Raw genomic sequence first — 16574 nt, 5'->3', positions numbered from 1 at the left:
TTACCATACTGTTTTGATTACTGCAACTTTGTAGTATAATCTGAAGTCAGGGAGCCTGATTCCTCCAACTCTGTTCTTCTTTCTCAAGATTCCTTTGTTTACATGAAGTCTTTTGTCTTTGCACACAAATTTTTAAATTTTTCATTCTAGTTCTGTGAAAAATGCCATTGGTAATGATAAGTATTGCATTGAATCTGTTGATTGCCTTGGATAGTATAGATCATTTTGATAATACTGATTCTTCCAATCCATGAACATGGTCTATCTTTCCACCTGTTTGTCTCATCTTCTATTTCTTTCATCAGTGTCTTACAGTTTTCAGAGTATATGTCTTTTGCCTCATTAGGTAGATTTATTCCTAAGTATTGTATTCTTTTTGATGAAATGGTAAAATTTGTCTTAATTTCTCTCTGATACTCCATTGTTGGTGTACAGAAATGCAGTGGATTTCTGTGTGTTAATTTTGTATCCTACAACTTTACCAGATTCATTGATCTCTAGTAGTTTTCTCTTGTGCCTTTAGGATTTTCTATGTGTGTTGTTATGTCACCTGCAATCTGTGACAGTCTTACTTCTTCCCTTCCAAGATGGATATCTTTTATTTCTTCTTCTCTGATGGCTGTGGCCAGAATTTCAAATACTGTGTTGAATAAAAATGTCAAAAGTGGGCATCTCTGTCTCATTCCTGATCTTAGAGGAAATGCTTTTAGCTTTTCACATTCCAGCATGGGGTTAGCTGTGGTTTGTCATATAGGGTTTTTATTATGCTGAGATTTATTCTCTCTATGCACACTTTCTGGAGAGTTTTTATCATAAATAGATGCTGAATTTTTCAAAAGCTTTTTCTGCATCTATTGAAATAGCTGCTGAATTTTTATCATAAATAGATGCTGAATTTTTCAAAAGCTTTTTCTGCATCTATTGAAATAACTATATGGTTATTAACCATATAGTTTTTCTTTTCTTTTTTTAATTTTTATCATAAATAGATGCTGAATTTTTCAAAAGCTTTTTCTGTATCTATTGAAATAACTATATGGTTATTAACCATATAGTTTTTCTTTTCTTTTTTTAATTTAAATGTATTTATTTTAATTGGAGGCTAATTACTTTACAATATTGTATTGGTTCTGCCACACATCAACATGAATCCGTCATGGGCGTACACGTGTTCCCCATCCTGAACCCCGCCTCCCACCTCCCTCCCCGTACCATCCCTCCGGGTCATCCCAGTGCACCAGCCCCAAGGATCCTGTATCAGTTTTTCATTCTCAGTTTGTTAATGTGGTATCTAACATTTATTGGTTTACAGATAATAAAAATTCTCCTCATCTCTGGAATAAGTCCCACTTGATCCTGGTGTATGATTATTTTAATGTTTTGTAGGATTCATTTTGCTAATATTTTGCTGAGGATTTTTGTGTCTGTATTCATCAGTGATGTGAAGTGAAAATGTTAATCACTCAGTCGTGTCTGACTCTTTGTGTCCCCATGGACTGTAGCCCACCAGGCTCCTCTGTTCATGGAATTCTCCAGGCAAGAATACTGAAGTGGGTAACCATTCCCTTCTCCAGAGTATCTTCCTGACACAGGGATCGAACCCAGGTCTCCCTCTCTACAAGCAGATTCCTTACCATCTGAGCCAAGGAAAGCCCCAGTGATAGTGGTTGATAATTTTCTTTTTGTGTGTGATGTTTTTATCTGGTTTTGGTATTAGGGTGATGCAAACCTCACAGATGGAGAAGGCAGTGGCAACCCACTGCAGTACTCTTGCCTGGAAAATCCCATGGATGGAGGACCCTGGTAGGGTGCAGTCCATGGGGTCGCTGAGGGTCAGATATGACTGAGCAACTTCACTTTCACTTTTTACCTTCATGCATTGGAGAAGGAAATGGCAACCCACTCCAGTGTTCTTGCCTGGAGAATCCCGGGGACGGGGGAACCTGGTGGGCTGCTGTCTATGGGATCACACAGAGTCGGACACGACTGAAGTGACTTAGCAGTAGCAGCAAACCTCATAGAATGGTCTCAGGAGTATTCCTTGCTCTGCAGTATTTTGGAATATTTTGAGAAGGATTATTCTCTAAATGTTTGGTAGAATTCACCTATGAAGCCATCTAGTCCTGGACTTTTGTTTGTTGGGAGTTTTAAAATGGTTGAAGAGGAAGATGTTGCTTATGACTTCAGTACAGATTATGCATAATAGAACCATGTCCTTTTAAAAAGAGTTTTATTGGGGATCATTTTTAACATTTTGTGCAGACTGCTAAGCTGTTCTGCATGTGATATACTGGTTTCTCATGGGTATAATAAGCTGTGTAAATTTTGAGTATGTATATGCTGATATAGTCATTTAAAAAATTAGGCAATTTAGAAAAATTGCTGATTTAATTTAATTACTGGTAATTCAGTTCAGTTCAGTCACTCTGTTGTGTCTGACTCTTTGCCACCCCCTGGACTACAGGACGCCAGACTTTTCCTTTCCATCACCAACTCCTGGAGCTTGCTCAGACTCATGTCCATCGAGTCAATGATGCCATCCACCATCTCATTCTCTGTCATTCCCTTCTCCTCCTGCTTTCAATCTTTCCCAGCATCAGGGTCTTTTCCAGTGAGTCAGTTCTTCACATCAGGTGGCCAAAGTATTGGTGCTTCAGCTTCAGCTTCAGTATCAGTCCTTCCAATGAATATTCAGGACTGATTTCCTCTAGGATTGACTGGTTTGATCTCCTTGCTCTCTGAGGGACTCTCAAGAGTCTTCTCAAACACCACGGTTCAAAGCACTACTTCCTCAGCACTCAACTTTCTTTTTTAAATTTAATTTATTATTTAATTGAAGGATAATTGCTTTATAGAATTCTGTTGTTTTCTGTAAAACCTCAACATGAATCAGCCATAGGTATACATATGACCCGTCCCTCTTGAACCTCCCTCCCATCTCCCTTCCCATCCCACACCTCTAGGTTGATACAGAGCCCCTGTTTGGGTTCCCTGAGACATATAGCAAATTCCCATTGGTTATCTATTTTACATATGGTAATGTAAGTTTCCATGTTACTTTCTCCATATATTTCACCCTCTCCTTCCCTCTCCCCATGTCCATAAGTCTGTTCTCTATGCCTGTTTCTCCATTGCTGCCCTGCAAGTAAATTCTTTGGTACCATCTTTCTAGATTCCATATATATGTGTTAGTATATGATATTTCTCTTTCACTTTCTGACTGACTTCACTGTAAGCTCTGTATAATAGGCTCTAGGTTCATCCACCTCATTAGAACTGACTCAAATGCTTTCCTTTTTATGGCATGCTCAGCTTTCTTTATGGTCCAACTCTCACATCCATACATGACTACTGGAAAAGCCATAGATTTGATTAGACTGACCTTTGTCAACAAAGTAATGTCTCTGCTTTTTAACATGCTGTCTAGGTTTGTCATAGCTGTTTTCTCAAGGAGCCAGCGTCTTTTTTAATTTCATGGCTATAGTCACCATCTGCAGTGATTTTGGACCCCAAGAAGATAAAGTCTCTCACTGTTTCCATTGTTTTTGCATCTATTTGCCATGAAGTGATGGGACTGGATGCCGTGATCTTAATTTTACAAATGTTTAGTTTTAAGCCAGCTTTTTCACTCTCCTCTTTCACTTTCAGCAAGAGTCTCTTTAGTGCTTCTTTGCTTTCTGCCATAAGGGTGGTGTCATCTGCATATCTGAGGTTACTGATATTTCTCCTGGCAATCTTGATTCCAGCTTGTGCTTCATCCAGCCTGGCATTTCACATGGTGTACTCTGCATATAAGTTAAATAAGCAAGGTTACATTATACAGCCTTGACATACTCCTTTCCCAGTTTTGAACCCGTCCATTGTTCCAGTCCAGTTCTAACTGTTGCTTCTTGACCTGCATATAGATTTCTCAGGAGGTAAGCAAGGTGGTCTGGTATTCCCATCTCTTAAAAAATTTTCCACAGTTTGTTATGAACCACACATTCAAAGGTTTTGGTGTAGTCAATAAAGCAGAAGTAGAGGTTTTCCTGGAATTCTCTTGCTTTTTCTATGATCCAGTGGATGTTGGCAGTTTGATCTCTGGTTCCTATGCCTTTTCTAAATCTAGCTTGTACATCTGGAAGTTCTCAGTTCATGTACTGTTGAAGCCTTGCTTGGAGAATTTTGAGCATTACTTGCTAGCATGTGAGATGAGTACTGGTAATTGGTCTGTTCGAATTTTGTATTTCTTCTTTGTTCAGTCTTAGGAGATTTGCTTTTCTAGGAATCTGTCCATATCATCTAGGTTGTCCATTTTCAACATATAGTTGTTTGTAGTAGTTGTGTCTTATGATTCTCTGAATTTCTGTGGTGTCAGTTTTAACTTCTCCTTTTTCATTTCTGATTTTATTGATTTGGACCCTCTCCCTTTTTTCTTAAGTGTCTGGCTAAATGTTTATCAATTTTGTTTATCTTTACTAAGAACCAGCTTTTAGTGTCTTTGAGCTTTTCTATTATTGTTTTTTCTATTACTTATTTCAGTTCTGATGTTTATAATTTCTTCCCTTTTACTAACTTTGGGATGTTTTTTGTTCCTCTACTTCTAGGTGTAAGGTTAGGTTGTTTATTTGAAAGTTTTCTTGTTTGCTGAGGTGAGCTTGTATTGCTATAAAATTCCCACTTAGAATTGCTTTTGTTGCTTTCCATTGGTTTTTGGATCTTTGTTCTTTTGTTTTCACTTGTCTATAGAATTTTTTTTTTAATTTTTCTTCGATTTCTTCAGTGATTCATTGATTGTCTAGTAGTATATTGTCTGGTCTGCACATGTTTGTGGGTTTGTTTTTTTTTTTCATTTTTTTCTTGTAGCTGCTTTCAGTATCATAGTGTTGTGGTCAAAAAAGATGCTTGATCTGATTTCCGTTTTCTTAAATTTACAAGGCTTATTTTTAGCCTCACATGTGATTTATCCCAGACAATGTTCTATGTGCACTTGTAAAGAACATGTATTCTGCTGTCTTCAGATAGAATGCTTTACATATACCACTTAAGTTCTTCTGTTCTAATATTTCATTTAAGCCCAGTGTTTCCTTATTGATTTTCTTTCTGGATGATCTGTACATTGATAGAAGTGGTGTGTTAGAGTCCCCTATTATTATTGTGTGACTGTCAATTTCTCCATTTATGCCAGTTAGTATTTGTTTTATGTACTTAGGTGCTCCAATGTTGGGTGCATATATATTTACAGTTGTTCTATATTTTTCCTGGATTGATACTTTGATTATTATGTAGTATCCATCTTCAGTGGTCTTTACCATATAGTCTATTTTATCTGATATAAAACATGCTGGGGCTTCCCTGATAGCTCAGTTGGTAAAGAATCCGCCTGCAATGCAGGAGACCCCAGTTCAATTCCTGGGTTGGGAAGATCCCCTGGAGAAGGGATAGGCTACCCACTCCAGTATTCTGGCCTGGAGAACTCCATGGACAGTCTATGGGGTTGCAAAGAGTTGGATACAACTGAGCGACTTCCACTTCACTAAGACCTGTGACCATGGGTTTCTTTTGATTTCCATTTCCTTGGACTTTCTTTTTTCATATGCTCACATTCACTCTGTGTGTGTCTTCAGATATGAAGTGAATCTCTTGTCAGCAGCATATATTTATGTCTGGATTTTGTATTTATTCAGCCACTCTGTCTTTTGATTGGAGAGTTTAGTCCATTTACATTTAAGGTAAATATTGATATATATTTTCTTACTGCCATTTTGTTAGTTGTTTTGGAGCTGTTAGTCTAGGTCTTCTTTTATTGTCTTCTCTTGTGACTTGATGACTCTTTAATGTTATGTTAGGATTCCTTTTTCTTCTTAGGGTATATGTCTATTACAGATTGTTGGTTTATGGTTACCATGTGGTTTTTATATAGCTATATATATATTTGATTATTTAAAGTAACTGATTGGTTCAAGATTGAGAAAAGAGTATAACAAGGCTGTCTTCTGTCACCCTGTTTGTCTAATCTGTACACTGAGCACATCATGAGAAATACCAGGCTGGATGGGTTACAAGCTACAATCAAGATACACAGGAGAAGCATCAACCACCTCAGATATGCAGATTATACCACTCTAATGGCAGAAAGCGAAGAGGAACTAAAGAGGCTCTTGATGAGGGTGAAGGAGGAGAGTGAAAGAGCTTGCATAAAACTAAATATTAAAAGACTAAGATCAGGGCATTGCACCCCATTACTTCGGCAAATAGAGGAGAAAAAGATGGAAGTAGTAACAGGTTTCCTCTTCTTGGGCTGTAAAATCAGTGTGGATGGTAACTGCAGCTGTGAAACCAGAAGACATTTACTTCTTGGCAGGAAAGCTTTGACAAACCTAGAAGTGTTTTGAAAAGCAGAGACATTACTCTGCCAACAACGGTCCATACAGTCTAGGCTATGTTCTTCCCAGTGGTCATGTACAGTTGTGAGGGCTGGACTGTAAAGAAGGTGGAGTGCCTTCAAACTGTGGTGCTGGAAAAGATTCCTGAGAGTTCCTTGGAGAGCAAGGAGATCAAACCAATCATTCTTAAGGGAAATCAACCCTGACTGCTTGTTGAAAGGACTGATACTGAAGCTGAAACTCCAGTATTTCAGTCATCTGGTGTTAACAGCTGACTCTTTGGAAAAGCCCCTAGTGCTGGGAAGGATTGAAGGCAGAAGGAGGAAAGGGTGTCAGAGGATAAGATAGCTGGGTGGCATCACCGATGCGGTGGACATGAACTTGGGCAAGTTTCAGGAAATGGTAAGGGACAGGGAGGCCTGGCATGCGGCACTCCATGGGGTTGCAAACAGTCAGACACAACTGGATGACTGAACAACAGCAGAAGTTACTGATCTCTTAAGTTTGAAAACAATTTAACAATGCTGCATTTTTACCTGTGCCCCATGTTTATGATCGGCTTCCCCAGGGGCCCAGTGGTGAGGAATCTGCTTGCATTGCAGGAGACACAGGAGACATGGATTCAGTCTCTGGGTTGGGAAGGGGAAGATCCACTAGAAGAGGGCATGGCAACCCACTCCAGTATTCTGGCTGGGAAAATCCCATGGACAGAGGAGCCTGCCTGGCTATGGTCATGAGGTTTCAAAGAGTCAGACACGACTGAAGCGACTGAGCACACATGTTTACTGATTGGGACATTATATTTTACAACCTTTTGTGTGCACCTTAACTACTTAACGTGTGTATAGATGATTTTGCTACTTTTTTCTTTAACCTTCCTACTGTCTTTAAATGTGATTGGCCTACTACCCTTACTGAATATTTGCCTTTACCAGTGAAATTTTTCCTTTCATAATTTTCATATTTCTAGTTATGGCCTTGTCTACTTAGAGAAATCCCTTTAACATTGCTTATAAAGTTGGTTTGTGATGCTGAACTCTTTCAGCTTTTACTTCTCTGTAAGACTTTTTGATCTGTCTTCCAAATCTGAAGGAAAGCTTTGCTGGGTAATTCTGTGGTTGTAGGTTTTTCTCTTTCATCATTGAAAATATATCATGTCACTCCCTTCTGGTTTGCAGACTCTCTGCTGAAAAGTCAAGCTGATTGCCTTAAGAGAGTTCCTTTGTAGATATGTTATTGCTTTTCCCTTGTTGCTTTTAATAAGTATTCACTCGTATCTATGGGCAGTTCTAGTCATTCCCATAGTATTATTTGTGTAGCTGTCTTTGTATGATTACAAATATGACATCTCTTTTAAGTGGTAGCTGCCTTCCTTGTATTCGCATATCAAAAGTTCACTGCTAATTTTACACTCAGTATAACTGAAGCTGTGTTCATTGCCTCTTCCTTCACCACAATAGGTTTTCTTTCCTGTGTTCTTCATGTTTTTTAATCTCAAAAATGTATAAATTAATACAGAGGATTATATGTGTTAATGCAATGTGTTATTTAATACAGTGTAATTAAAATAATTACAGAGGATTTGAATAATAGCAGATTACCCAAAGCTGCTGCTGCTGCTAAGTCACTTCAGTCGTATCCAACTCTTTGGGATCCCATGGACTGTAGCCCACCAGGCCCCTCTGTCCATGGGATTCTCTAGGCAAGAATACTGCAGTGGATTGTCATGCCTTTCTCCAGGGTATCTTCCTGACCCAGGGATCAAACCCGAGTCTCCTGCAGCTCCTGCTTTGAAGGCAGATTCTTTACCACTGAGCCACCGGGGAAGCCCAGATTATCCAAAGCAGTTTTAAAACAAAAAAAAGTTCGTAGACTTATACTGCCTAATTTTGTGATTTGCTCTGTAAAGATAGAATAATAAGGCAATGTGACATAGATTAATCTTTAAAATGATCAGTGAATCTGTTGAACCTATTTACAGAGAAGAAGTGTAGATGGAGACATAGAAAATGGTCTGGTGGACAGAGCAGGGGAAAGAGGAGAGGGTAGGACAACGTGAGAAAGTAGCATTGACATATACACTCTTATCATGTATAAAATAGATAACTAGCAGGAGGCTGCTCTGTAACACAGGGAACTGAACCTGATGCTCTGATGACCTAGAGGAGTGGAATGGGTATGGCGGGGAAGGTTCAGGAGGGAAGGGTTATAAATACAATTATGACCCATTTGCATTGATGTGTAGCAGAGACCACCACGACATTGTAAAGCACTTAGCCTCCAATTGAAAAAAAAGGGAAGGAAAAAAGTATAAGTTCATCCTAACATAGAATTTTCAAGATATTCTATATTCTATAATGAAGTTTGTTGATAAACTTTAAAGAAAAAAAATAGAAAGCCCAAAAATAGACCTGTTCTCTGTAGTCATGTGATTTTTCAACAAAGGTACCAAAGCAATCCTGAGGAAAGGAAAAGGTGATCATATAAAAAAACAAAATGAAGCTAAGCCCCTACCTTATACCATAAACCAAAATTAATTTAATGTAAATTGTAAACTTAGTTGTAAAAACTAAACTCATACATACTTTAGTGAAAAACATAGGAGAGTATCTTCATGACTTGGGAATAGGCAAATATTTCTTTAAAAGGACACAAAAAATCATTATAAAAATAATAAAGTAGGCTTCATCAAAATTAAAACTCTTTTAAGTTTTAAGAAAATGTACAGGCAAATCATAGACGAGAGAAAATATTTGCAAACATTTAACAGAGGATATACATATATATTTATGTGTAATAGTGCATAGGTGCATGTATGTATGTATGTATATATCTATACTCAGAAAATAGATACATATGCACATACATCCAGGATATATAAAAAATTTCCACAACTCAATAATAAAAAGAATATGTAACACAATATTTTTAAGATTTGAAGACAAGGGAGTGTGGTTCAAGATGGTAGAGTAGAAGGACGTGCGCTCATCTCCTCCTGTGAGAGCACCAAAATTGCAGCTATCAACAGGAAGACTCTGGAACCCACCAAAAAAATGATTCCCCACATCCAAAGACAAAGGAGAAGCTACAGTGAGACAGTAGGAGAGACACAGTCATAATAAAATCAAGTCCCATACCTGCTGGGTAGGCAGCCCACAAACTGGAGAACAATAATACCAAAGAAATTCTCCCACTATTGTGAAGGTTCTGACCCCCATCACAGGCTTTTTAGTCTGGGGATCTGGCAAAGAGACTAGGAATCCCCAGGAAACCTGACTTTGAAGGCTAACAGAATTTGATTACAGGACTTCCACAGGACTGGGGGAAACAGAGAAAGAAAAAACTTTAAAAAGACTTGGAGACAATTCACAAATTAATATATATGAATGACCAATAAGAACATGAATGTTCAACATTATTAGTCATCAGAGAAATGCAAATTAAAATCTTATTGAGATGCTACTATATATCCACTAGAATGACCAAAATTTTAAAGATTAACAATGCCAAATGTTGATATGGTTGTGAAGTAACTAGAATTATCCTGCAATATTAAGTTTAAAAATTGCAGAGGAAGGAACACTTTTGAACTCATTCTGTGAGGCCACCATCACCCTGATACCAAAACCAGACAAAGATATCACACACAAAAAGGAAACTACAGATCAGTATTACTGAAGAATGTAAACAGAGAAATCCTCAAGAAAGTACTAAACTGAATCCAGCAACTCATTAAAAGAATCATACATCATGGTCAAGTGGAATTTAAGAATACAAAGATTTTTTTTCAATATCTACAAATCATTATGAAACACCACATGAATAAAGTGAAGGATAAAAACCATATAATCATTTCAATAGACACAGAAAAATTATTGACAAAATTCAATGCCTGTTTATGATTGAAAAACTCTTCAGAAAGTGTGCAAAGGGAACTTGTGTTGCTGTATAGTCACTAAATCATGTCCAGCTCTTTGTGACCCCATGGACTGTAGCTTCCCAGGCTCCTCTGTCCATATTTCCCAGGCAACCATACTGGAGTGGGTTGCCATATCCCTCTCAGGGAATCTTCCCAACCCATGAATAGGACTCCTGTCTCCTCCATTGGCAGGTGGATTCTTTACTGCTGAGCCACCAGGAAAGCCAAATGTAACTTACCTCGACATAATAAGGGCCATATACAACAAACCCACAGCAAGCATCATTCTTACTGGTGAAAAACTGAGAGCATTCTTAAGATTAGGAACAAGACAAGGATGTCCACTCTCCCCACTATTATTCAATATAATTTTGGAAGTCATAGTGACAGCAATCAGAGGAGAAAAAGAAAGGAATCCGTATTGGAAAAGTTAAACTGTCACTGTTTGGAGATAACATGATACTATACATAGAAAATTCTGAAGATGCTACCAGAAAACAACTAGAGCTCATTGATGAATTTACAAAGTTGCAGGATATAAAATTAACACACAGAAATCTCTTGCATTCTTATACACTAACAATGAAAGATCAGAAAATCAGAGAAACAACCCCACTCACCATCATATTAAAAAGAATAAAATGCCTAGGAATAAAACTACCTAATGATGCAAGACGTCTACTCAGAAAACTGTAAGATACTGCTGAAAGAATTGAAGATGATGTAAACAGATGGAGAGATAGACCATGTCTATTGATTGGAAGAATCAATATTGTGAAAATGACTATAGTACCCAAAGCAATCTACAGATTTAATGTAAGTCCTATCATATTACTAAGATCATCTTCCATTACATTAGAACAAAAAATTTTGCAAATAACCAAAACAGTCTTGAGAAAGAAAAATGGAGCTGAGGGAATCAACCTTTCTGACTTTAGACTGTATTACAAAGCTACAGTCATCAAGACAATATGGTACTGGCAGAAAAAAAAGAAATATGAATCAATGGAACAGGGTAGAAAGTCCAGAGGTAAAATAAACCCACACACTTAGGGCCACTTAGTCTATAACAAAGGAGGAAAGAAGATGCAATGGACAAAAGACAGTTTTTTCAAAATATGGTGCTGGGAAAACTGGACAGCTACATGTAAAAAGAATGAAATTAGAACATTCCCTAACACCATACACAAAAATAAACTCACAGTAGATTAAAGACATAAATGATAGGCCAGACACTATAAAACTGTTAGAAGGAAAACTTAGGCAGAACACTCTTTGGCATGGATCACAGCAAGATCTTTTTCAGTCCACCTCCTAGAGTAAAGAAAATAAAAACAAAAATAAACAAGTGGGACTTGAAAGCTTTTACACAGCAAAAGAAACCATAAACAAAATGAAAAGACGACCCTCAGAATGGGAGGAAATAATTGCAAGTGAAACAACTGATGAGATTAATCTCCAAAATATACAAATACTTTATGGAACTCTACATAAAAAGCAAACAACCCCATCAGAAAATGGGCAGAAGATCTAAACAGACATTTCTCCAAAGAAAACTTACAGATGGCCAACAAACATATCAAAAGATGGCTCAGCATCACTTTTTCATTAAGTAAATGCAAATTACAGCTACAATGAGGTATTACCTCACACCAATAAGAATGACCATCTCAAAAAATCTACAGGCAATAAATGCTGGCAAAGGTATGGAGAAAAGCGTGACTCTCCTAAACCATTGGTGGGAATGTAAATTAGTAAAGCTACTGTGGTGAACAGTATGGAGGTTTCTTTAAAAAGTAAAGGCAGAGTTGCCATGTGATCCAGCAATCCCACTCCTGGGCATCTATCCAGAGAAAACCATGATTCAAACAGATACATGCACCCCATTGTTCACTGAAGCACTATTTACATTAGCCAGGATACAGAAGCGGACTAAATGTCCATCAACAGAGGAATGGGTAAAGAAGATGTGGTACATATGTACAATGGAGCATTACTCAACCATAGAAAGAATTAAATAATGCCATTTGCAGCAACATGGAAGGACCTAGAGAGTGTCATACTGAGTGACATGAATCAAGGACAAATATGTGATATCACTTATATGTGGAATGTTAAAAACAGTTATCTACAAAACAGAAATAGAGTTACAGATGTAAGTTAACAAGAAAAAGCAGGGAGAGGGATAAATTGGGAGATTGGACTTGTCATATACACACTGCTAAATATAAATAGATAACTGATAAGTACTCAGTATTCTGAGTAGGCCAGGAAATTCTATTCACTCCTCTGTAATGGTTTATATGAGAAAGAATCTAAAAAAGAGTGGATATATGTATATGTGTAACTGATTCTTTTTGCTATACAGCTGAAGTTAGCACAACATTGTAAATCAACTATACTTCAATAAATAAAATATATATATACAAGCAAATCACAGACTAGAAGAAAATACTTGCAAAATTTGACAAAAGATAAATATATATTTATATATGCATATATGCATGTGTATATGTATGTGTGTGTATATATGCATATATGGCAACCCACTCCAATATTCTTGCCTAGAGAATCCTGTGGACAGAGGGGCCTGGTGGGCTGCTCTCCACAGGGTTGCACAGAGTCAGATATGACTGAAGTGACTTAGCATGCATGCATGCCTTGGAGAAGGAAATGGCAACCCACTTCAGGATTCTTGCCTGGAGAATCCCAGGGACAGAGGAGCCTGGTAGGCTGCCGTCTATGGGGTCGCACAGACTGAGTCAGATACGACTGAAGTGATTTAGCAGCAGCAGCAGCAGTATATGTATATCCAGGAGATAGATCCAGGATATATGAAAAATTCCTGATTTCAATAATAAATAAATATGATTTGGAGCAATTCACAAATTAGTATATGTAAATAACCAGTAAGAGCATGGGTATTCAACATTATTAGCCATCAGGAGTGCAAAATAAAATCTTAATGCGACATGCTATATATCCATTAGAATGGCCAAAATATAAAACGTTTACAAATGTTGACATGGTTGTGAAGTAACTGGAATTATCCTGGAATATTGTTGAAAATATAAATTAACATAACCATTTTGGAATACTTACTGGTAGTTTCTTTTTTTTTTCCTAAAAATAGCATACAGCTATTCTGTGACCCACTGTGAGTTCTTTATTGAAGAAAAATGTAAACATAGGTTATAAAAAAAGACTAGTAGAAGTTTAATAGCAGTTTTACTCATAATAGCTAAAAACTGAAAAGAGCCCAGCTGTCCATCAATAGAATAAATAAGCAAACATGTATTTAAACAGTGGAATACTATTCATCAATATAAAGGAATGAATTGCTAATAAATGTAACAAAAAATACTGAGTTAAAAAATATCTTACACAAAAGAGTATATATAAGTTTCCATTAATATGAAATGCTAGAATAGGCAAAATTTCAGAGGGGAAAAAAATCATAATAATGGTTGCCTTAGGACTGATGGAGTAAGGATTAACTGTTGTAAGGAGTTTGAGGGATCTGGGGGTTGATGAATGAAAAAGCTATTATCATTGGACAGGTTTGCATAAGAAAAGTCCTCACAGCATGAGACTAGCTAGAGGCTTCTGGCCAAAAGAGAAGGAGGGCAAAGGAGTCCTGAGGTGAAGGAGACTGCAGTGACTGTCTCTGGAAGTTACATGTCTAAGTGATGTTGCTACTATCTCTGATAGTCACTACTATAGTAGTGACTTCAGGTCTTAAAACCCCAATCTCTATCTTATCAATGGCTAGAAGATGTTCAGTGTTGTTTTGTGGAATATACAAAGCAGGCAAGCTATAGTCCAGGTTCGATGCACGATACTGGATGCTTGGGGCTAGTGCACTGGGACGACCCAGAGGGATGGTATGGGGAGGGAGGAGGGAGGAGGGTTCAGGATGGGGAACACATGTATACCTGTGGTGGATTCATTTTGATATTTGGCAAAACTAATACAATTATGTGAAGTTTAAAAATAAAATTAAATTAAAAATAAATAAATAAAAGTCTGCTTGTTTGGGGTCATTTTTTTTTAATAATTGAGTGTATAAAAATGTTGGTTTATACAACATTTAGTTGGAGCTAATGGATCTCAGCCTTCAATGAAGAAATAACTCAGGCCAATACAGAGAAGCCATCTTTATCTAATATAACAACTGAAAAGGAATAAGAGGAAAAATTTTTGGAGTGATGATAATGTTCTACATCTTGATAAGGGTTTAAATCACACAAGTGAATACATTTGTCAACACTCATGAAATATATACCTAGAATTTTACATTTCATTGTACATGATATGCATGCTAAAATACTCAGGGTGAAATGTACTGCTGTATCAGTTTGTACTGAAACACCAAAAATCAAATGGGTTAATAGATAGTTGGATAGATATGTGATAAAGCAAGTATAGTAAAATTTTAATAGTAGAATCTAGGTTGGGATATATATATGTTTATTATAAAAATTTTTTGCTTTTTGTTTAAAAAAGTTTATAATGAGATATTGAGGCCTACCAGGTCGAGATAGACTAAACATAACAAGAAGTACTGAGTAAAAAAATATCTTACACAAAGGAGTATGTGTAAGTTTTCATTACTATGAAAAGGGACCTGTTAGGAAACTATGCCATTGCATTAAAAAATAGAGAGAGAGCTTTGTATTTCTTGACCAATTTTAAAATACAATCTCTGTAGAAACAATCCTATGTTTGATCATTTGACTGAAGATGTGTGGTGTTTGCTCTTTTACAGAGAAAGTCCTTCTGCTAGCCTGGACACATGTGCATTTCTGTCATCATTTGTGTGCTCCAGTAGGACTCTGCTTATTGATGGCCGTGTAGAACTCAAGAGAGGCCTGCAGAGGCAGGAGCGGCATCTTTTCCTGTTCAATGATCTGTTTGTTGTGGCCAAAATCAAGTAAGTATACTGGATACTCTCTCCTGGTTTATCATTATAAAATTGCATTTCCACTAACAAAGATAACCTTTCTTTTCCATATCACTATAAGAATATGTGGCCTCTATTACCATAACTAATGTCTGAAGTGAGTTTTATGTTTGTTTTGTTTTTGAAAAAATGTTTCAATAGTTTACTCATCTAACAAGTGTTCATTTAAGTCCCGCTCTGTGCCATGCTCTGAATAAATATAGGGGAAACAGTGAAGAAGGTGATGGATATGGTCCCTGCTTTCCTGATGCTTTCATTTATAATGTGGATGGGGGGTGGAAATTACAAATTGTGCTTAGTGCCATGAAGAAAATAGGGTGAAGTGAAATATGGGATATATGTTAGGTAGGAAGAATAAAATCAATAAAGAATGAAAAATGACTAGCCATTCGGATATTAGGAGGGTGGGTATTCTAAGTAGAAGTAATAGCAGGTACAAAGCAGGCGGGGAAAGTTTGGCCCTTTGGAGTTGAAAGAAGGCCTATGTCACTGGAGCATAATAAGCAGGAAGAGAGTAATATAAATTGATATTGGAGAAATAGACAAGGATCGAGTTATCAGGACCTTTGTTGGCTGCATGAATTATCTATTGCCATATAACAAAGTATCCCAAAAGGTAACAGTTTATGACTACAAACGTCTTACATATTTTCTCCGAGTCAAGAATCTGGGAATTGTTTAGCCAGGTGTTTCTGGCTCAAGGGCCCTAATGAGGTTACAGTAGAGCTGTTGACCAGGTTTATAGTCATCTCAGAGCTTGAATGAATAGTCTTCAAACCTCCTAGATCACTCATGTGGATTCTGGCCATCCTCAGTTCCACAGTGGCTCCTGGCCAGAGGCTATAGTTCTTTTCCATGGAGGTCTCTCCACAGAGCTGCTCTTAACATGGAATTGTTTCCTTTAAAGTGAAAGATCCAAGGGAGTGAAGAAGAGAGTGTTGAAGGGAGTGTGTGTGTTCAGTCGCTTCAGGGTCCTTTGGTCCTTTGCGACCCCAAGGACCATAGACACCAGGCACTTCTGTCCATGGGATTTCCCACCAAAAATATTGAAGTGGGTTGCCATGCCCTCCTCCAGGGGATCTTCCCAACCCAAGGATCGAACCTGTGTCTCCTACATCTCCTGCATTGCAGGTGGATTTTTTACATTCTGAGCCATTGAGAAAGCCCTGTTGAAGGGAGAGAATGCTTAAAATAGAAGCTGCAGTCCTTTATAACCTAATTTTAAAAATCATTTCTAATGTAGGCTATTGGCCACACAGAATACTGGGAAGCCAGTATCTTTGGGGGCTATCTTGGTAGGCCATGGTAGAAGTTTACATTTTATTCC

General features: G+C 37.4%; 1 protein-coding gene across 5 annotated transcripts in view; it reads left to right on the top strand.

The window, feature by feature from the left end:
- Positions 1-16574, top strand: part of ARHGAP20 (Rho GTPase activating protein 20) — a 216325-nt gene that overhangs the window by 102181 nt on the left and 97570 nt on the right. For all 5 annotated transcript variants that reach the window (XM_061440245.1, XM_061440241.1, XM_061440244.1 and 2 more), the window contains exon 3: positions 15053-15217. In XM_061440245.1, the coding sequence (XP_061296229.1) occupies positions 15053-15217 (165 nt within the window). The remainder of the gene's footprint in view (positions 1-15052; positions 15218-16574) is intronic.

The sequence above is a fragment of the Bos javanicus genome, chromosome 15 (genome assembly GCF_032452875.1).
Source record: "Bos javanicus breed banteng chromosome 15, ARS-OSU_banteng_1.0, whole genome shotgun sequence".
Classification (NCBI taxonomy): Eukaryota; Metazoa; Chordata; class Mammalia; order Artiodactyla; family Bovidae; genus Bos; species Bos javanicus.
The sequence above is the reverse complement of the archived record's forward strand: the minus strand, read 5'-3'. Positions and strand labels throughout refer to the sequence as shown.